We start from the raw sequence: 22,827 nt of genomic DNA, 5'->3' as shown, positions 1-22,827 counted from the left end.
ATTAAACACGAATGAGACGCACTCCCCCATCGCCGTTTCTCTCTTTCTCTCTCGCTCTCCCTCTCACACACATACACACACACACTCCTCTAGTGTCCTTCCTATTGGTAGGACACAAGAAAACCAAGAAAAGAAAGTTCTGTTCTTGCATTCTCAAGAACAGTAATGAATGGTTCTCTTATTAGCAACACACGCACATAGAATAATATGTTTTTGGCTACCAACGATCGAGTACTGTAATATATGAGGCAGGGTAGTGAACGGTAAACTGGCAGACCTGAAAAAACGAAACTGAACATGTTTATTGTAATATATGTGCCGGAGGTTTAAAGTTCTTCAGGCTCCAAGAAAGGCTAAAGCCATTGGCAGCCACTATGAACCTATAAAATAGCATCCATTTTTTCTGTCAGAACTTTGATGATTATGAATCGGATAGTTGCAGGTTGGCTGTCTTCCCGTCGTGGTCTAATCTAATGTGCAACTCTGTGCGCGTTTCAGCGGCAATACTTGTAAAAGTAATATTCAAGGTTCGGTTTTATAAAATGATAGCAACAGTATCGGCAGCAACAAAGTGGAAGTCATTTATTAGAACTTCTAAAATGATATCTAGTCGCTTCTTTGAATATGCTGGCCGTGTATTTATCGATTTGAAGAAGACCCGAGAACAAAATCGGAGGATTGCTTTATGAGTTGGGCAGAGACAGATTGAATGCGGAAAGACGGGCGCCTGGGGACCCGGGCCGGCCTGTGCCTTTTTTTTTTTTCCGGGTTGAGCATCTGGGACTCGTCGGTTACCAGTCCGACTTATTGGCAGTGGCACCATTTGCAGGCGAAGGAAAAGAGAAGGAAAATTATATACAAACAAAAGGAAAAAAAAAAGGATGGTGGTGAAAATGGATGTTGGTAGAGATGAATGGCTCTGTGACAGAAATTTTTAGCAGAAAGAGGAAAGTGAGACAGAAATCTTAGCAGAAAGGTGGAAGGGTGGGGTCCATGAGTTTGGAGCTTCTTCCGAAAAAAGGGAGCAAAACAAAGGCAGCCATGGCCTTAAATTTGAAAGTAGTTTTATAGATTAAGAAAGGTAGAAAGGGGCTCTCTTTGGAGAGCGCATTGAAAAGAGTGGGGGCTGTTCTTGCAGCACTGTCAGTGTTTACTGACTCCTCTTTTGCAAGCTTTTCAATGTGCGGGTTCCCTTTCCCATATAAGAGCTTGCGGAGGATATTTACAAAGACCATGGCCTCTGCCTGACTTTGAACAACAAAAAGAAGAGTCCGCACCCCGCAGGATGCATACTCATGTAACAGTGAAGGCAAACTAGCTTCTCCCCAACTCCCTTCTCTTCGTTCTCCACAATGTCAGCCTTAATGGACCCCTTTTGCCTGTAACCTCAAATTTCAGCCTTAAATTTGCATTCTTTTGATGCGGGCCTTCTTTTGTTAACAAGTGTCAAATGAAAACCTCTCTTGTTAAGATACTTTTAAAATGAAAGGGCCGACAGTGAAGCCCTCTTCCCTTGCTTTAAAATTGAATTCTGCATCGAAGGAGAAGGTTGAAAGACAAAAACATGAGTTAACTTGCATCGTGTTTGGAGATCAAAAGAATAAGAAATTTATTGTTTAACATCCGAGAATTGCAGCCTTTTAGGAGGCTAATCTTTTTCCTGTAGCCAGGCCAATATAGATTGTCATGTTGATTTGATACAACCACTTGAAAAGAGCCTTTTTCATCGGTTGACATGAAAAAGCTTTGCAATCTCACTAATGCTAATAAATTAGCATTTTTTGGATTATCAATAATACCCCATCAATTTTTGCAAGGGAATAGTGCACAGCAGACTAAAGGCTGGGAGTAGTCTGTCCTCAAATCTGCAACTCCATACTTCTTGGTTCAGCTTCTTTGCCTATGGCAGTTCAGAAGAAGAGGACATCAATACAAAGCCAGGCAACTGCAGAGAAAACACCCTTTCTCGTAGCAGCTTCAAATGAAGCATGCATTGGCAGGGCAAACAACATAAGTGAACATCCGGCTGCACGCAGGGGCCGAACCAGAAATTTCTGGTTGAAGGGCACTAGTAATAACTTTAAAATTTTTTAAAGAGCATCAACATGGAAATGAAAAAAATTGCCCTAAGATGCCAAAACAAAAATAAGTACTTTTTGTAGCTCTATGTGGGCAATTGCCCACACATGCTTCTTCCCACGGCTGCGTGTCATCTAGGATCTGTTGGTTCATCAAACATTTATGCGACTGCATAATTGCATTCCTTGGCCTCTTGTCATCTGTTTTCCTCTTTTTCTTTTTTGAGGCTCACCAACTGATCAGTTGAACCTAAGCCGTAATAAGCGAATATGACATACGCAGGAGCCGATATAAATTGCTAATATTAGCTATTATCCAATTATTTCTTGAGACAGAAATCATAGAACTCTGTCTTTGAACATTGCCAACTTCCTTCGGCTCGGGCTTGTGGATGAACAGTTTCTGAACCAATCTCAAAATTACAAGCTAAACTAAGCATGAAACCATAGACACACACACTCTTTCTCCCTATGGGTGCGCACGCACACACATGCAAACCCACACGCGTTCGCAAACTAGAAAAGGAAATATATCACGAGGATCTGAGTTATACACGGTAAATGTATGGAATTCTGCAGCGACAAGGAATCAAAGTTATTCACATAAAATGCAAGAACTGCCTCTAATTCTGCAGCGACAAAGAACCAAAGATATTCAACAGAAAATGCAAGAACGTCCCCTTGCTTTAGGCCATGTATGCAATGCCCAGAAACAGAGACCCAAGTTAGATGCATTGCCATTAACGAACACTTGAGTCCAAATGATTAATCGAAATGGTTCATAGACGCAAGATTATCTTCTGCAAGCAATTAATTGCATCCTTCGACTGTGTTTGAACCGTGGTCACAAATATCGGCGTTCAAAATTAAAATATGAAAAATGGGGACTGATGGAGAAAAGGAAAATGTGAAGAACAATTCTAAAAACATGTCAAAATAAAAGCATTGCAATTTTCAGGAACTTTTAATGTATTCAAAATTTCTGAGTTTTCTTTCAACATTATAATAATTGTTTGAAATTTCATCAATAATTTGATGAATACCTAAGAAAAAATCTTACTGATAGAAATCCGATAACAATTATAACAATGGTTTGAACATATGCATTTGAATGGTGTAAGGAAACAACCCTACAAGCTTGCCCTTACTCCAAAACAGAAAAGATTATAAAAGGCCTCCTAATGTTGGAGCACATAGCAAATTACGGCCCAACTCTTAAAAATTAACACGTAACTGCTAAACATCCCAGCTTCCTACAAGGTATATAGTTGCACAGCTCTGGTTTCAAGTCAATGCGTGAAAAACAAAGAATTTCATCCTTCCATAGACAATTCCGAGCAGATATTTAGAACCAATTGAAGGGTGGCAGATGAAAAACCCAAACTAAATGTCTGCTATAAGATTAACACATGGCGGCAAACTCTTTTCCTGTGAGAGAATGGTTGAAGGAGAAAATCTCGTAATGCTTTTATATGGTTTGAATCGCGTCAATACTCCCAGAGCTGCTAATTTTGACACTTCACGGCAGCTTGATAATTTTTTTTTACATAATCAATTGGGTAATTCGTTTATGGACATTATCCGCGCTTGGCCCATCAAGCAGTGCCTTCAAATCCGTAACAATGCTATCTACACGAAAACTCAACTGATTTTGAAAGATTTTCTGCAGAAACATTTCAAACTCTATAACGAGCTGTTGGTTGTTTGTGCATCAAAGAATTAGATTAGTTAGAAAATACAGGTTTCGTAGAAACCAAGTAATTGTTTCCAATTATTTCGCATCGAAGAATTCATTTAGTCTTCCTACAAATTTCAAGAGGCAATGATATTCAATGTCTAGCATACAGAAGAGAAGAAAAGGCACTGCCACCTTGAACAATCAAGTTACTCCGAATGGGAGTTAAGGCACTAGTTTCTACAGCAACCAACTGGAGTTATGGTCAGACCACAGCTCGCTTATATAAATGACAATCTTTCAACCAAACTTGTGAGTTTCTTCATTTGATTTGAGATACGGATGATATGTGTTAACGCATTAAACTTATCAAGCAGTGCCATGCCTGCCCATATATTTGATCATGAACCTGATTTTCTTCCCGCTGCCAAATTGAGAAACAAGATACCTTTTCTTCTTTGATGAAAGAATTGGAAGAAATATTTTGAGGAAATAATTTACCGTCACTGTTCAAGTCACCAGTGGCACAGAACAGTCTGATTCATCCTTCAAGAGGACTCTTATGCATCCACTCTCATATGATTCCTCCCTCTGGACATTTAATTACGGATTCATCTATCTGATCCGATGTCCATTGATGTGTTGCATTTCAAATTCCACAAGTTTCTAAATCATTGTTTGCAATTAAGTTCGGTAAAAGTAAACATCACAAAAACGATGAGGCAAAAAACGGCCACTTATCAACACACAATGGTACATAAAAGAAATCCAACAAGAAAGACGTACAAAAGTAGAACAAAAGTAGACAATTAATTATGTTGGTTTTACCCATCTACAACACGCCTTGGCGATGAAAAAGCAACCGACTTGCACGCGCACCAAGGCAAGTGCAGAATCAACTGACGAGACGAACTCCAGTTTCATCCTGAATCCGAGGTATTTGCCATCTCTTGAAGACTAGGAAAGAAACAGCTCCAACTTGCAGTACTCCGGCTATTCCCAAGAACAGGAGCCCGACGAATTTCCCCACCTTTTTTTGAGAAGCCATTTCATTCGCGACAGGCTCTGGGGAAGGCGGAGGAAGCGTTGGGGGAGGAGGAGGCGTTGGGGTAGGCGGAGTAGGCGTTGGGTGAGGGGTAGGCGTTGGGGTATGCACAGGAGGCATTGGTTGAGGAGTAGGCGCTGTGTGTTTCCCCGAGGAATTGCCCGGCTGCTGCTTAGTACCCCCTCGAGGAGGACCAATGTTTTGCTCTGCGTGAGCATTACTGGACGAAGAGGAAAACTTCAGGATTATTGACACCACCATAATCAGGAAGATGAACGAATATTGCATCGGTTGGCGTCTCATGGGAACCGCTTATCGTACCGATCTTGCACTTGGACGGGCGCCGCTTCCTGCTCCTTTGCAGATGCCGGTGGCGGCCACAGTGGGGATGCCTAAATCAGCATACTTCTCTGTCATGTGGCTTCCTCTGTGCCTCCTTGTCCTGCCGCTCACCAAGTCTTACCTTCCCCCATGGCCATGTGCATCAGTGCAAGATGGAAGGCACAGAGAGATTCAATGGTTTCGTGCAGGAAGGACGGGGACTCTGGAGGACAAAAGGAGACGTGGGTGGTGGCGATGGTGTCTCACAGAGGAGGAAGATGACATCGATCGAGGGGAAGCCGCAGTCATCAATCCCATCCCTTCTACCAGTTGACTTCCTGCCTTGGAGCATCCTACCTTTACTGATATATGGTTCCAATTCGCTCTGCGGTCTCATTTGCTTTTATTTTTTAGATAGATCATTAATTTCCCTTTGGTTTTCTCTTTGAATCGGTCAAGCTCCCGGGCGCTTATACCTTATGAAAACGTCCCAAGGCTTTATTAAACTTTGTTTTTTTAATTGTTGTCTCCTTTGTAGGTTTTGAAAGTTCGCCGGGTTAATCCAATCCTATTTACCCTTGAGAGGATTACACAAGCAGTGAGTGGATCAGATCAAAGAAGAAAATGACAAACCTGCTGTCTTCTTTTCTGCCAACAGATCTTGGAGAGAGGGAAGAGAGAGAGAGAGAGTCACAGCCACATGTATCTTAGAACTAATGTCAACTGTTTTAGAAGACATATCATGATGAATCGATCAAACTAATACAGTCAAGAACCTGGAAGTTTAGTACAGGCAGGGAGCGTTCTTGTCATTAGGCAGCTATTTATGAGTTAAAACTTCATGATACTGTCACTCGGAGTCCATGGCACTGTTTGCAGCTTCATGTCGGGCAGAAACTAACATGGTCGGTCGGTGAAGATTCCTGTAATTTCCTGTTCTATCCTCTGACGCAGTACTACTACTCGTGCAATCTATAAAATTTCTGACGGCAATGAACCGTCCTTTGAAAGGTAGTTTCCTCGAAGGGAGACGAAAATTGGAAATCATTAGCTCGTCGTGGTACAAGATCTGTTGGGTCCTTTAGTCCAATTCTTGAAGAAAAGTATACCACCTCATTAATGAGTTCACGTACTTACGCAATTCGTGGGCCTCACAAGAATTGGAAGATTTCACCTTACATACGCTTGAGCTCCGAAAGCGTTGAATTAATATAAAATCAAGTGCGTCAACGTGGAGAGAAGTTTTGGGGCTTTTCTGGACTTGCCGTTTGGTCACAAATCCATAAACAGAAACTAAAAGTCGTCATGCCTTGCCTAATCGTGTTTTCAACTTGCAGATCAATAGTACTGAAGCGTTTTTTCAAGATTATTTTGTTTGTTCCTCAGTGTTTTATGGGCTCGAGGAGCTTAACGCAGATGATTAGAGGCTAGTGAAAGTCCAGCCGTTCTATTTTATAGGCATCATTTTTCTAAACAAAAAATGGTAAATATATGATACTCTAATTGACGAACACCCTCTATATATCCTCTATATATGATACTCTAGTTGACGAACACCCTCTACCTTGGTGCCAAGCAGTCCTCGACGCCAAGAACATGAGGACAACGGAAGGGCCTGAGGTGAAATTTTGCACTGTGGACAGACTCTTATTATCTCCATCATTCAAGTCGACGTTAGTTTCCTTGGAAATTTCTTGCCGTTCTTTGTCGTTCTTTGTCGGTGCATACTAATTGGCCTCATAACGACGTTACAGGCAATTCACTTATTTTCCTCCACATGGTTCAAATGTTCCTGCATCCCTCCAACCTACTGACTTTAATGTTCACCCACCTCTCAGTCCCTTCCACTCACGGCTGATTCGACTTCCTAATTCTTGTAGGCAGCGGAGCTCTTTGAGAACTAGCCACAAAAACGAAGTGGCTAAGTGGTAACTCTAGATCATTGAATATTTCCAAATAAAGAGGAGGAAATTAAACTGGACTGGCAGTATTTCTCACGGATTACTGCAGCCTGGTAGTAGTTCATTGGTTTCTTAAGAATCCTAACGTAGACGTACCATTGCCATAAACATCTGTGATATTTTCAAAGTACTGCAATAATATCGCCAAAAAATGAGTTAAATGTGAAAAATGAAAATTTATAGCCATATTTTGAAAATACAACCAACTCAAACACGATCGCAATTTTTTAAAAAGTATACACATATATACATATAGCTTTTACTATTTTAATAATTATTTTTGAAGTAGAAAAGAAACACAAACGATATTTGCGAGCCCTGCAAGCCGATGGTCTTTTTTGGTTTAGAGTTAAGGTCTGATTGTATAAGGTCTGACTTTAACTGCCTGAGCATAATTGTTGCCCAAGACTCAGACGGCCAGCTTCTATATATATATATATATATATATATATATATATATATATATATATATATGTCCTGCAGTCCATCTATCCCTTCGCCAAGCAATACAGACAAGTAATATTATGAAAAAAAATGAAAACAATTAGATAAATGTACCTTGGGAATGAAACTTGTACACAGGAATTGTGTCAGGAAGCCTGTATGATGTATCTCCATCGACAAGGTGGCTGAACTTCGAGGCCAACATAAACCTATGATCACCTTCTACGGTACACCTCCAACAACTGTACAGGATGGAACGAAAATGAGAAGCAGATTACCTCCAAAACTTGTACAACCAAAATTTGTACAACGGTTCCACGTCATCGAAAGATACAAAAACATCGTCAAGAGTCATCTTCATCTTCATCAACTTCATTAGCACCATTACTCCTCCCACGCCGCCTGTGTTGGTTTTCAACATCACTTTCTTGAAGGTGGGCAAAATTTTCTTCACCAGCTGCTCCAGGGCTGGCTTGTGTCGGCAATTCCCCCATGTCTTCTTCATCAGATTCTGACCAAGCGCGTCTGCGTCTAGAAATGGTTGATGCAGGTGCATCCTAAGAAATACAAATAAATTTCATCAGCTTAGCATCTAATTCTTCAGACTTCATTTAGAGAAGCATGATAACTTAGCACCCCAATCAATTTTTCATTTCAGAAAGCACAATAATCGACGGGATATCCAATTTTCAAGATGCCCAAGGAACAAATTATTCTCGTCTTTATCTATCAGCTTGTAACATAATTTGAACTTAGAACAAGACAAACCACCCTCCTCAAAGATAGTCAATGAGAATTGATTTCTTCATCTTCTCAAGTACACAAGTCAACCTTAGAACAACACAAACACCTAACCTCGAAGGTAGTCAATGAGAATTGGTGCCCTTGAGCACCAAAAGAATCATGTTAAAATTAGTAAGAAAAAACAAAGGAAAAATAAGACGGTTTTGTGACCTGGCAACCAACAATATTAAAATGACAACCAAATCAAGATCACTGCTACATGGCATATAATAACCATGTTCTGAAAATACAAGTTTGTCTGGCAATTCAACTGCCATGTCAGCATCGCAAGAAATATGCTTGAAAAACACTCCTGAACAACAAATACAGGAAATTGTCATCTTCGTGTTGGAAAGAAAGGAATTACTACTCATTCACATAATAAGCTGGAGCTGAATTGGCAAACTAGGTGGCAGCTGAATGCGTTACTTGATTGGCTTGTTGGTATCTAATGCATGTCTAGAATTTTACACATGCCTCGGAATTAACTCGTTAAGTTAGACAGAAATCTAGGATAATTTTGTGACCCATTAAGCAAAAATTATCAACACTACTACTTACAGTGGCATCTTCATCTTCAAAATCTTCAAGACCTGCTGCTACAAGAAGATCTTGGGCATTCTCAGCACCATCTTCCTCCTTGCCATGTCTCAGCTCTCCGTCATCCTCCTCCATCATCTCTTCAGTTTCTTCAACCATGTCAGCATCTGGGTCCTCAATCTCATTATATGTCTTACTCTGCTTATCTTTCTTCCTCCGCTTCTTTTCTCTCTTCTTCTTCCTATCCGAATGTCCACCATCCTCTTCATCATCAGCATGGCTCCTGTCCTTACGTTTGCTCTTCCATAGCTCCTGAAAGAACAGATGACCTCTAAATAAGTTGCTAAACCACAGATATTGGCATAGCCGATCATGTAAAACTAATATAATGCAACTCCAAAAATAAGTTTTACAAGGATAATGCTAAAAATATGTATGCTTATATGGAATGGGGTTTAACCAGTCCCTCTTTGCAACTGGTTTTGCAACTCTCTCTCTCTCTCTCCCCGTTCTATGTTTCTGTTTTTCTTTATATATATATATATATATATATATATATATATAATATGATGTCCCCAACAAATGTGCTTTTAAGAATAATGTTCATCTTTCCCAGCGACTTAAAATTGTTTCTGATGAACCCTACCCACACAAGTGAACTTCAAATGCCCAAACATATAGATTCAAACACACGTGCACAAACACCCACTGCAGATCAGATTTTTCAAAATGAGTTTAATCAATGGTGTTAGCTTTGCTCCTCATAAACGTCCAACCTGCTATCAGGTTTTTGTGAATTTTTTTTCTTCGCGGCTTACAGTATTGGAAATGATGATCATCTATATAGCTGGATTCAATAAGAAAATAGCTTCAAGTAGTTGGAAAAGCCCAAACCACCCTGGATGTCGTATTTTCACCCTATATATATATATATATATATATATATATATATATATATAGAGAGAGAGAGAGAGAGAGAGAGAGAGAGAGAGAGAGAGGGGGAGGGAAAGAGAGAGAGAGAGAGAGAGAGAGAGGGAGGGAAAGAGAGAGAGAGAGAGACAGAGACAGAGAGAGATGATAGAGAGAGACAGACAGATAGATAGAAGCCTGCTGGATACCTCGATTGTTGGATAGATGTTTTTAATTTTTTTGTCACTAAAAACACCAAAAAATCGTTGGTAAAAGCCTTGAAAAACTATGACCAAACAAAAACAATCGCTAATGCACCTTTTGCATTGGTTTTTGGTAATGGAAAATAAATAAAAATCTGCAACTAGAGGTAGCCGACATATATAATACAGACCACACACCTAAAGATCCTTTAACCCAATAAGTTTTATAATTAAATACATACATTCATGGACAATATTAGAGAGAGATTTCTAAAGCCATATACAGGTGCCAATTTACAATCTCAAATCAAAATTAAAATCATGATTTCACACACTCTGAGCACAACTTAAGTAAATATATTAGAAGAACAAACAAACAAAAATAAATCAATGTTTTTGTTAAATTTAAAAAAGAATATGTACTGTATATGTGTGTGTCTGTGTCTCGAGCCTACAGACTGATGCTCAAGCACACACTGCTCTCACTGCTTTCTGGGATGGCATCACTACTGCCAGAAATCAATAGTTCCCACTTCAAATTGTATAGGATATTGTGTATGGAATTTAGACTAAATTGTAATATTGTTAACAGTAATAAGCTGTGTTTCTGAGATAACTATATCATCATTCTTACAAACCTTACATGAAAGAAACGAATGACTAAAACAAACCTTTACGCGCTCAAAATGTTCTTCCTGCTGTCTCACTTGTTTCCACTCATCTTCTTGCTTTCTCTTCTCAATCTGTTGCAAAATAAACGTCAGAAAACATAAACCTTCTAACATCATTGGAATCTTATACAGAAATATCTGGTCACAGAAAACAGCTTGTAAGGCAGAAAATATTGACCTGAAATTTCCTCTGCTCTTCAGCTTTACGACGGGCTTCCTCAGCCAGTACAAGCTGTCGTGCAACTTCTATTTTTTGACGAGCTTGTTGCTCCTCACGTTCAGCTGCTTCACAGTGAACCTTGGCAGCCTCAAGTAAATGCTTGCAATATCCTACATGTGTCTCAATCTTCTTCTCATCAAACCCATGAGCATGATAGCTAGTCACTGCTGACAACTGGCTGAAGATTCGGACAGCATTTTTCAGTTCTGCAACTGCTGAGCGAATCTATAAGGGAACAAACATTAGTTTTGCAACCACAAAAGACAAGAGTACAGAAATAAAGATTGACAAAGGAAACAGGTGATATGCTTTGCAAGGCAAGTCTTGGCTCTTGTAATATTATCAGGTTACAAATCCAAATTTTCAAATAGTTTCTATTAATATCTGGAGGTAATAATGCAGATATTTGTATGTCTATGTCTTGCAAGCAGAGCTAGTAAATACAAGGAGGAAACGTTTGACAGACCTAAGGAGCACAGGCTCAGGATAAGAGCTAAAAAAACATAGTTATCAGTAAAAGGCTGCTAGAACAAACTTGTCCTACAAGTAAAATTTGCCACCTAAAAGGCTAAAACAATTGGCAGTTACACAGGCAACATGAGGCTAAGTTCTATGTGCCTCCAATAACACAGGTGGGCACCATTGCACATGAATTCTGTGACCAACCCATGACACTAGCGCTATAACTTTTGCTGATTTTTTGAACTTGTAATTATTTTCCATCTAAGATAAATTCTTACTATTAGAACATAAATAAATATTCTTTTTGCTGACTATAATAATGAAATCTGACATCATAACTTTTCTTATATATATATATATAAAGCCCAGACCATGGATCATGGCATGGTCTTCATCATGAGTAACATACAGTTGGAAAGGCATATGCATGAAGGCAATAAAACAAGGTTCCATTACAGAGCCTAATCACAGACCTCATCGGCAGATCTCTTTGGCTTTTGCAGTGTTGATGAGGAGAACTTCTGCATTGCAACACCAGCATCGAACCTTAGAGTGTAATTGGATGGTGCCAAGTGGATAGCTCTCAACAATGTTTTCTTGCAATCTTGCCATTGTTCTGCCTCATAATGAGTACGAGCAAGATAAAGGAGAACTTGAGTATCTGTGCCATAATGAAACTTCCTCAAGCAATTTCGGTACTGTAAAAGAGGAAGGAAACTCAGAAAGAAGCACATACGCAATGACATAATCAAAGATTAGCATATGTGAACTTGCCATTTTCACAGCCAAAGCAAATTGGCCTTGTGCAAAATACACATGACCCAGGTTTATCCAGACATCTGGCATCTGAACGAAAATGCTTCCACTTGTTGCTTCTTGTACCTACACTTCAAATGGTTACCAACTTACCACAATCTATCCAGTCTAGTTAACTTGCAATAAAAGCACTAAAATCGTCATGTATAGACCTGTGTAAATATATCTTTTGAGACATCAAAATGCCCTTTCTCTGCCAAAATAATCCCAGCACCATTGGCAGCATAAAGGTTACCAGGTTTCTGTATTAGAACCTGCACAAATTGGATAGACATAAATACATGCACTGAAAATAACACAACAATGTGAATAGCATCGCTGATACAGTATATACTATATAAAACTGTTTCATGTTTCCTTTACTCTAGGAAGCAAAACCCTATTGGTCAGACAGTTGCAAACAATTAACATCTCCTGTATTATCGCGAGCACAATGCTGTTGTTCAGATAGTGGAAAAAAACCAAAGAACAGCATTTTTTATAACCTCATACTATCAATATTTTCTTGAGCTTCTAGGTCAGAAATGCACACTCTTCCTCTCTCATGGATATACAGACAGGGGTATGCATTCTCAGACAGATATACATATGTAAACATGCACTTATACATGCATCCATCTAAGGATTAAATTTATCATTTTGTAATATAAAGTTGCACATGTCAGTGAGCTAATAATGTGGAATCTGGAAAAGATTTATATTGAGTGTTTATCTTTCAAGAAAAAGAGAACAGCTTAAGCTATGAATTTAAAATTGATGTGAGAAACCACTGATACTTTTCTCATTTGAACAATAATGGCTGGACAACAACAGCACAGTACTGCTTTGCTCTTGAACAATTTCATCCCATCTCAGTACAAAGGTCCTATGTTGACAGGAACGGCACACCTTGGTGTATAGTTCTTTAGCCTTCTCAAGGTGCATCGCTTCAATTTTTGGGTCCCTTTTCTCAGTGCGAACAGCAGCAAAATAGTTCCAGTTTCCCTGAAGAAAGAGAAATCAGTCAGGGGAGGAATGAATTTCAATTGAAGAAGATGAACAGCCATGAACCATCAACAGAAAAATGCATGAAAATCTCACACATTTTACAAGTACAAACATCCCTAGCATGGCGTACCAAAGAAATTGCAGCATATGAATCTTTTCCATCAGTTGCTTCCCGTGCAGCTCGGAATGTATCCTTTGCTTTAAACCAGTCATCACCCTTAAGCTCTAAGTTGCCGAGCATGGATAAAGCATTAGGGCATTTACCATTCACCTTCAGTGCTTCTCTTGCCTTGAAAAAATTGAACATGGAACTGAGTATACGATAAATAACATGGACGACTGAAATAGCAATTCAAGGAAATCAATTAATGAAGACATACCATTTCAATACTAAGTTGAAGATTGTTACGTGCTTTGCACATAGCAGCAAGCCGTATATAAGCATCAACATAATCAGGATACTGGAAAGAAGAGAGAAAACCAGGAATATGATGGAATGATAAGCCATTGGAAATAATTACCAATAATTGCATTTCATTCTACGCACAGCATGAAAATAATTAATAACACTGTAAAGGGATAAAAGGAATTATCCAACACAACTATGAGATATAGTTGATTAGGAAACAAATTAGGGATAACTTTGAAGCAGCTAGGTCACTTGAATAGGGAAAAATAAGGCTTTTTTTTTTTTACTTCTCATAGAAAGGTTCAGACAGGTTTCTAAACAGATGTACAACATTTTTTGCAGCGCACATGTTTCCAAGAAAGAGCTTCTTCTTGCACACTGAGAGAAAACACTGGAGAGAGAGAGAGAGAGAGAGAGAGAGAGAGAGAGAGAGAGACCTTGAAGATGATAAGCCTGTACAAGAAGCTCGCTTTCTCTGTGTCATGCAATTGTTCATATAATCTTGCCTGATTAAACAAAGTTGTCACTTTGTCCCAAGGTAGATCAATACGAACACCATCTTGTTCAAGTTGGTGAAAAATCTTCATGTCCTTGTACTGTACAACAGAAGTTGCTGGATCTGTACTGGGAGATTGTATTTTGCCATCCATGAAAGAAAGCCAAATTCCTTCCCCAAGTGCATCTCGAAATGTTCGTTCAGCCAACTAACCCAAAAGCAACCTTTGAGCTTCAATTTTCAAGCCAGTTTAGGAGAACAAATGACAAACAGAGACAGCAAGATTGTCTTTCTAAGAAATGTTCTAGATTTCTAATGCAATAAACATCAACTCTACAACAATTGATAAAAGAAGCAGAAGGACAAATTTGTGAATCCAAGAGGACAGCACAATCCAGAAGAGGCAACTATAAGTATAGCAGGTTAAACTAGTCAGTCAAATGGTACTTTGATAGTGGTTTCTCTTTCTTTATTAGAAAATTAGCAAGTTTAGCTTGTCAAACCTCAAACTCTCCCTTTTCAAAATGTAACACGCCAATGTTGTTTAGCAAATCAATTGGTACTTCTTCACCTGTTCTTTTCAGAAGGCTTCGAGCCTGTTGAAAAATTGTAACATAGTAAGCCCTATTATCAAAGAACAGTGAACAAGATGAGTAAAACCATCATGAAAGCAAATGCATTTCTGACAAACAATGCGAAGATGGTCATGCTTAATCTGGCACATAACAAGCCAAATTTCTCTGCAGATTCTAAACCTATGCCCTCTCTCTCTCTCTCTCTCTCTCTCGCACCACCCAAAAACAAAAACAAAAATCTCCATCCCAAATGGAGAGATTTATATGTTACCCTCTCCTCCATCTCTCTGCCCAAGGTCTTGGACGGGGTAATGGAGGAGAAGATGACACCTGACCCACTTCATTTTCCAAAAAAGTAGATGAGCATGAAACAGCGAATCATCTTTTTTTTTTTTTCCAAAATGTTAACAAAGAATTCTGTTTTTTGAAAGTTCCAAAATATACGGACTCACAAATGCACATATGTTTATATCCAGCAGTACCCAAGCGTGCTTTTAGAAATATTGCTGCCTCTGATGCTTGGTAAATTGCCTGACACTGACCGATGCCTGTTTTCATACAATGTAACATAGTTGACAGCTATTTTTCATGAAACAAATATAATGAGTTTGAGATCGCCCAAAGTTTCAAAAGCTTTCTAATATAGGCATTATGCTGACTTATACATATTTGTGCACATAATCGACAATATTAAATGTATGAATATTTCATAATAATGGCAGCACCTGCATACAGTTCTATTCCATGAAACTAGGCAACATAAAAGAAAGGAAACCAACAATAAGGTACTTACAGTTTTAAAGGCATCCAGAGCACTTCCAGCATCAGTTGATATTAGCAGTTCTCCCAGCTCCAAAAAGGCCTGGGTGACATGGGAAATTTAGCATTCTGTATAGTATTTTGTGTCATGATCCCTACTAAGCAAACCATGTTAAGCACATCTCTGTGCCCAGATAGAGAAAATACAACTTGCACTTGTGCTTTTCATCTGAACAGTTCTGTAGCTTCAATTAGTACTAAAGATGTCATGCACATGCACACACACATACACAAAGTATATCCATGCACACACAGATGTGTGTGTAAACTGTAAAGATATAAACATGTGGCACTGACCAAAACAGCCCATCACAGAAATCATAATAACAAAAATAAAAAATGTCAGTAATACCCTCACAAAAACAAGTAACATACTTATATAACAAATCTATCATAATTTACACAGGCATGTAACCTGCAGCAAATTTCAAAACAATGGATACAAAAAAAAAAGAGTTTACGATAACGACAATAAAAATTTAGTGTTCTGTAGATAATATAAAAAAAAATAAAGTTTTTATCCTTAATAAATATAACACCTTAAGCATATATATCATTTGAAAATTATGAAAATACCCATCACAGAAATCATAATAATCAACAATAAACCAAAAGATGCAAAATACCCTTGGAAAGTGGAAACAACACAACATAACTATATAAACAAAATGAACAACATAAACAAAATCAAACATAATTTACATATAGGTTCCTAATCTACGGGAAAATATTCAAAAAACAAATGCATATGTTTCCAATAAATTGCTAAAGTGATTGCCTAGGTAAGTTTACTTACTTGTTCAAAGTGAAATTCTTAATTTTCTTTTAGTTAAATTGTTGAATGCCAGTTCCTCATTTCTTGCAATGTAGTAGAGAAAATAAGTAATACAAGCAATTTCTTGAAAGTTTGGCCTTTCCATTAAATATTTGATTTCCGAAGCAGCCAAAACTATTGGACATTGGTAGCATATACGAAAATCATGAAGACTCCAACGTCTTACTTATGAATTCATGCTTCTCACTTACCAACAGAAGAAGCTATAACTACATTCTCACAATTTTTTCTTTTTTTGATAAGTTGAGGGGCATTCTCCTACATACTGCCATACTACAAAAGGAGAAAAAGGAACCAGCGCAAGAGCATGAAAACAAAAAGGACAACCTGTGGATCACGTGGATCAATTCTCGTAGCCTTTCGAAATGATTCTAAAGCCTTCTCTGTCTGTCCCAGCTGCATATAAATGTGTCCAACTGCCTGGTGTTCATCAATAATCAATTCAGCGAAAAAAAAAAATACAGGAACAGAAAGCTAATGTCTACCCAAGTCAGAATTTTGCTTACTTTTAAACTTTCACAATTTTCAGGATAGACCTCCAACACCTTTTCAAAATTTGAAAGGGAACTTCTAAAATCTCCCAACTTCAGCTGGACTTGTCCCAGGCCTACTCAAAATATTAAAAGCAACAAGTCAAGTATCCTATGGAAGAATGCAACCAAAGAAGGCATGTTTCCACAGAAATATCAGCAAAATGACATCCAGCAGGCTCCTCAATTATTAGCTAATAAAATAGAATGTTGATCTTCATCATTGAAAAACTAAACAGTATTCCCATTTGCTGCTACTTTAACTTTTTTGACATTTTGGGAAAGTGTAAATCATTGCTACTAAAGGTGCCCATCAGAGTCAGAAGCTTGAGAGAGAAAGTTTCCCACTAATGGGGGGAGCAATGAGGGTTCCACCATTGGGGAAAGGGTTTTGCAAGAATCATGAGGAAGCATTTGGCTTATCATGGCTCAAGGAGGATCTGGGAGCAAAGTTTGACCCTAACACAGTTGGAAGGACCTGCAACATGGCCTCAACACTCTCAGCAGAGAAGGAAGCCTCTTGAAAACGAGACGAAATCTGTCGAGAGATGATCTGAATAGGGATATAGGAAAAGCTTCTTTGGGTTCATTCCTGGGATGTCATGGTGGTGGAAGGAACCTGTGGAGGAAGATGACCCAGAGCCACCACTAGAGTGAAAGTGGCAAATGGAAGGCCACAGTGAAGCAACCTTTCATCTGGATTGCAATGAGATGTTTCTTAGGTGTTTTTGGGAAATCAAGCATGGAGTACAGGTTCATTATGGAGGGACTGACACATTTATGGAAGAAATCAGAAACCCTAGGTTCTCCTTTTTGGGTAATTCCCGGTTAGAGTTGCTGGTGAGGAATAGCTAAGCAATGTCCTCCATAAAAACGCCTAAAAGCTAGGAGGTAAGTTGTTTGTAGCAAGTCGCTGGACTCTTGGAATGTAAATGAAAGTAGCAAAGAAGGTTTTGGGTTTGGTTTTGCTCCTTTGGAACAACAGTGGAAAACAGAAACTAATTTTCAATATCTTGAACATTAGGTATATTCAGTTGACCTTTCAATTGCAAACCCGTAACTACCTGACCCAAACTGATATGCCTTATCCCACCCAGTGGCCAACTTCAGTTTGCATCCCAAGAAGGATTACAGAGCAAGGCACAAGGTATTATGAAACCCAAGTATTGGAATTCATCATTATCTCTTGAAACCTTAGACAGGAGGCTGTTTCAACCGACTCTCATGCTTCAGTATTACAATATACCCAATCTTAATGCACATGCATCCTTGTGTTGCAACCTAGGTCCAAGCAAAGAATGTAGCTTGATTACCAACATTGTAATGACTGATTCAAAACTAACACAAGTGTCCAATCTGCAATATCCAACACACATGATAGCCAAATTTAGTTTGCTAGAATTAGGAGAGAATATAGTACAACTCTGAAAATCTTAAGCACGAGACTAAAATAACAAATGAACTCAAATAATCAATGAGAAATGGAGAGTCAAATGATTTTTAATAGGCAAAATAAAGGTATATCTATAGAAAGAAAGTTAAAGACAATAAGTGAATCATCACAATAAAGAGAACCTTCATAGAGAATTGAAGAATTACTAACCATAGTATGGTAAAACAAAATCTTGTGGCTTACTGATTTCCTTGACAGATGCCAAATAATAGAAACCAGCTTTTTCATAATCACCCTACATACATGAAATATTGAGCGTTAACAACCAGAATTGAAACAAAATGTGGTCGGTGTCAGTTATGGTTCCTAACCACATTAAAATAGAAAAAATTGCAAGTTAGAGAATCATCAAGAAGACAGGCTCATTGCAGCACCTTGCTATGATAAGATCTTGCTAGGTTGTAATAGGAATGGGATTTCATTAGACCATGGTCGCTCACAGCAAGTGAAGTTTCTGTTAGCTGCTCCACAAGAAAATGTTGCCCAGTGAAGAAGAAATGATTTGCTAAATAGTTCAGTGCCATGGGACAATAAGGATACATCTCAAAAGCCCTTCGCATCTTCTCCATCCCTTCACGTATACCACGAGCTACAACATCCAGTTGTTGGAACAGTAATTAGTCTTTAAAAAACACAACTATACAAGATCAACGATGAGTGGAAGCATTCCACAGCAGTTTCTGCACACATGTACATAGCATAGCAGTACTCTTATGGTCACTATCATTTAAAGTATGAACGTACATGCATAAAGACCAACTCTGCATTTACATGCATAAATGTACTCTTACAGATACCGTTGTTTAATTTTAAAGGATAACCATTGGCTACCCCTGCAGTCATACCTTGATTTGTTTGCAGATCCATAATTCCCAGAGCCACAAGAGCATCCACGTTTCCAGGATCCAACTAAAATTAGAAACCATTAAAAGACAAGTAAAATAAAAAATTTGATGCCGTTGATATTGAATATGAACGGTAAAATTTGAAATGAATACATGTGGAACATTGTTTCATGTCCAAAATACCTGCAAAACTCGTTGAAAAGCTTGTCGAGCTTTATCAAACTGACCCATGTTGTAGCGACAATATCCTATGCCCAGTCTTACTGCTCCAGGGCAGTTAGGATATGCTTGCAAAGCCCTCTTAGTAAAAACAGAATAATGGATCATGTAAGTGATAACTGTTCTATCCAATAACCACAAACAGCAATATCTACCACTCATTCAAGAGAAAAAAATGTCATTTATTCATTAGTAAAATCAAGTAAAGCAGTTAGTACTTCAAGGTTTCACCTTATATAGCTCCAAGGACTCTGAGTATCTTTCACGCTTGTAGAGAATACATGCCTGTGAGGAGTAAATCAGTTACCATTTACCAACAGCAAGAGAGAGAAATGGCAGAAGTAATAGTAATAGCAGCAGTAGACGTAGAACCAATGGATATATTGGTAATGATGGCAATAATAGTAGTACTATGTTCTATTTGTGCAAAAGCAGTGCAATTATTAGTTCAGGCATAGAAATATTATAGCAACAAAAATTAACTAAACACATTATTTCGAGCCATAATATATGAAAGAGTAGCATAAATTTTAAATAAGTATCATATCATTTTGATTGTGAAAATGAGAATCTGAGGAACAACAACTCACTATAGGAGATGTCCAAAACATGTATAAGTTTAACAACTCACTATAGAACACTCAGCTGAAGCATGGGAGGATCATAAATCTTTTGATGCCAAATCATACACCCTCTATGTGCATGCTGGAAGCCCCTCCATGCACACACAACATAGGGTGTAGATGTGTGCTGTGCGAGAGAGAGAGAGAGAGAGAATTATTTGAAGCAGAGGCCACAGATGCCCTAAGAATACCTGACCAAGCAGGGCAGGAACATTATCAGGTTGCCCATCCAATACAATCTTAAATGCTGAGAAGGCCAGATCCAAGTCTCCTTTTGCCAATAAAAGCTGACCTGTGTCATCGGCAAAAAAGTTTCGAAGACACATGTTACAGTCATAGACAAGATCACTTGCAAGTTGCAATGTATTCAGGAAGAAACTAAATATGGTCAACCTATATCGACATTATTTCATAGCAATCAGAATCAATAGATATGCATAAAGCAAACACGGGTATCGGAAGATTGAGAGTTAATATGTAAAAGTAACATCTGTTGCCTGGAAATATTAGAGGAGAAACAGTTAAGGCTAGAACTTCCAAGGCATATCAGAAAGAATACAAATATTATCCTGATGCCACTTTGATACAATCCAAAGCACTTGAACACACAACTCAAGTGCAAGCAGCTAGGCATTAAAATGCACCCAAGTCCAACAAGAGTTCAACCTAAATAAAGAAGGTTAGAAGGTCATAAAAAACTTTGATGACTAAATTGAAACTCACCAAACTCCAACAACTGTTCATGAAAATCACTCGAGCCCAACAACAACACCAAGCCAAATAAAGAAGGATTACTTCAGGTAATATTTTCGCAAACATGCTTTGCAAGAGAAATAATACAACAAGCTAACCATGATCGAGTATTGACCTTTTCCAACCCATGTTGAAGGCTCATGCATGTCTATTCTTGATGCTTTGTTGTAGTACTGAGTTGCCAAACTAAAGTGATCTTCTTTCTCTCTTTGTTTAGACTCAATCTTCCCAAGATAACTATAATAAGCCCCTAGGGCATTCAAGATGGCAATTCTTTCATATCGCACATCAGCATAGTATTCATCAATTTCTGCAAAGACAAACAAAAGATTATTGCATATCACATACCGACGGCTAAGGCTACCATGTCCAACAAAAGGATGCATAATAACTGTCATGTCACTTTGCACAGTATAGCATCGGGAATGACTACAACACAACAGGTTGGCAGGGGAGAATTTGCATGTGAATAAACAATAACATATACCAGGACTCGATCCTTCCTCCAAAATTTGTCTAAATTGTTCCAATTTCCCCTGTTTGAAGTACTCCCTCTGCAAAAAGGCCAGGGACAACATGTTCTGTGTCACTTATATATATATATTAAACCAGAACAGACAAAAATTTGAAGATTATTAACATATGGAGATTAATCAAGGAAAAGCAAGAAATGTCGTGTCATGAAATTGTGGATACATTAGATAAGCCGGTTGATTAATGGATGCAGGATTATTGCTAAAGTTGCATAACTTACTGGCAACAAGTACATTGCAAATCAGCCGTTACTTTTAACTAGATATAATCGGATCAACCTGCATTCTACCTCATTGTGTTGCATTGCAAGGTTTCATATGTTAAGCAGATAACTCTTTTTCCTCATTTCAAGCTACATTGCAGTTCATATGTTCTGCTTTTCGAACTCTTTCCTCTATTTTGTCCAATTTCTCATTGCTATGCACACCTTACTAGGAAGCTACCAAGTAATACCACCTACAAGGTATAAACAAGATGTACCATGGGAGTTCCTCGCCTTACACATAAAATCGTTTGAAGTTACAGGATAGCTGGACTACCTATTGGTATAGGAATGGATTTCTTAGGACGAATAGTAAGTATTGGAGGAACTAATTCTAATTTGTTGCTTTCACATGTCCTGTTTGTCTGGATAAGTATGCATGTGAAGAACGTTTTCTAATTCCACTTTGTAGCACAATCTCGCAACTATGCCTAGACGATAGCCACACTCGACGAGTCAGAACTCAGAGGCTTTCTTCTGTAACAGCTGAAGTGTTGAGGCTCCAAATGGGCGTATCCCAATTGATGAAATACGCCGCTTGCAACCAATCCCAAGGCAAAAGCCACCACCACCATCCATTCAATGAGCGAGCGAGCGAGAGAGAAAGAGAGAGAGACAGAGAGAGAGAGAGAGACCGCAATGATGAGCCAGAGGTCGAGGGGCGCTTGCTCGGCCTTGAGGATATCGAGTATGTCGGCTGCATCCCGGGGAAGCTGGTCCAGCGCCACCCTAACCTCCTCCTCCGAGTTCTGGACGGGGATGTAGACGCACGCCATGGCGGCCCTTCCCTCCTTCCTTCCTCCCTCTTCCCTCCCTTTCCCTCGAATCGATCAGCAATCAAGACTCGTATGTACCTGGACAGAAGAGGAGGACGAAGATTGAAGACGATGAACAAGAACCCAGGAAGGATCAGAGGAGGGAAAGAAGAGGAACACGGGGAGGGCCGGCTTCGAACCCTTCTCCAGTGTCCCCCAGCCGTTGTACTTGTCCAAGGCTTCACAACACGGCCGTGTTTGACCCGAGCCCGCCGCCCCAGCTTAGCCCGACAGACCCTTTGTCCAGGCCTCCGGGCAAGTGACCTGAAAAACAAGAACAGCTTAGCCGCCTTTTACTTTGCTCCACGGAACCTGGACTGCCGTTTTTGGACGTCCTGTAGCTTTCCTCCCTCCTGAATATCAAAATAACGTTTTCCATGTTTGCCTTGATGTGTAACTTTGGGAACGCCCAGAACACTCTTCTGTCGGGCGTTTGCTAACCTCATATCTTAGATTTGAATATCTAACTTAACGATTTGCCCACCCTAAATTCATAGTTTTTAAGAATCATAAATTCGTAGATCTCATATCAAAGAGAAAGGAG

General features: G+C 38.9%; 1 protein-coding gene across 4 annotated transcripts; it reads right to left on the bottom strand.

Moving 5' to 3' along the window:
• Positions 1-7,569: 7,569 nt before the first annotated feature.
• Positions 7,570-22,592, bottom strand: LOC116258646 (protein CTR9 homolog). 4 transcript variants are annotated; one of them, XM_031635916.2, is made up of 25 exons: positions 22,453-22,592; positions 22,104-22,322; positions 21,160-21,226; positions 20,788-20,982; positions 20,111-20,211; positions 19,528-19,581; positions 19,261-19,377; positions 19,078-19,141; positions 18,607-18,821; positions 18,383-18,467; positions 16,756-16,856; positions 16,577-16,669; positions 15,389-15,457; positions 14,524-14,616; positions 13,962-14,228; positions 13,496-13,576; positions 13,246-13,404; positions 13,017-13,112; positions 12,281-12,382; positions 12,087-12,194; positions 11,786-12,010; positions 10,809-11,075; positions 10,631-10,702; positions 8,869-9,159; positions 7,570-8,081 (listed from the first exon to the last, which is right to left on the bottom strand). In XM_031635916.2, exons 2-25 carry the CDS (start codon positions 22,242-22,244, stop codon positions 7,869-7,871), a joined length of 3,276 nt encoding a protein of 1,091 aa, XP_031491776.1. In that variant the 5' UTR covers positions 22,245-22,322; positions 22,453-22,592; the 3' UTR covers positions 7,570-7,868. The 4 variants fall into 4 exon arrangements, with proteins under 4 accessions (XP_031491776.1, XP_031491775.1, XP_049935056.1 ...); XM_031635915.2 differs by lacking the exon at positions 22,453-22,592 and adding an exon at positions 22,424-22,439; XM_050079099.1 differs by lacking the exon at positions 22,453-22,592 and having other exon boundaries at positions 22,104-22,446.
• Between the last annotated feature and the right edge of the window lie 235 nt (positions 22,593-22,827).

Source organism: Nymphaea colorata, chromosome 8, assembly GCF_008831285.2.
Source record: "Nymphaea colorata isolate Beijing-Zhang1983 chromosome 8, ASM883128v2, whole genome shotgun sequence".
NCBI classification, from domain to species: domain Eukaryota; kingdom Viridiplantae; phylum Streptophyta; class Magnoliopsida; order Nymphaeales; family Nymphaeaceae; genus Nymphaea; species Nymphaea colorata.
Note: the sequence above shows the minus strand (reverse complement) of the source record. Positions and strands in the feature narration are given on the sequence as shown.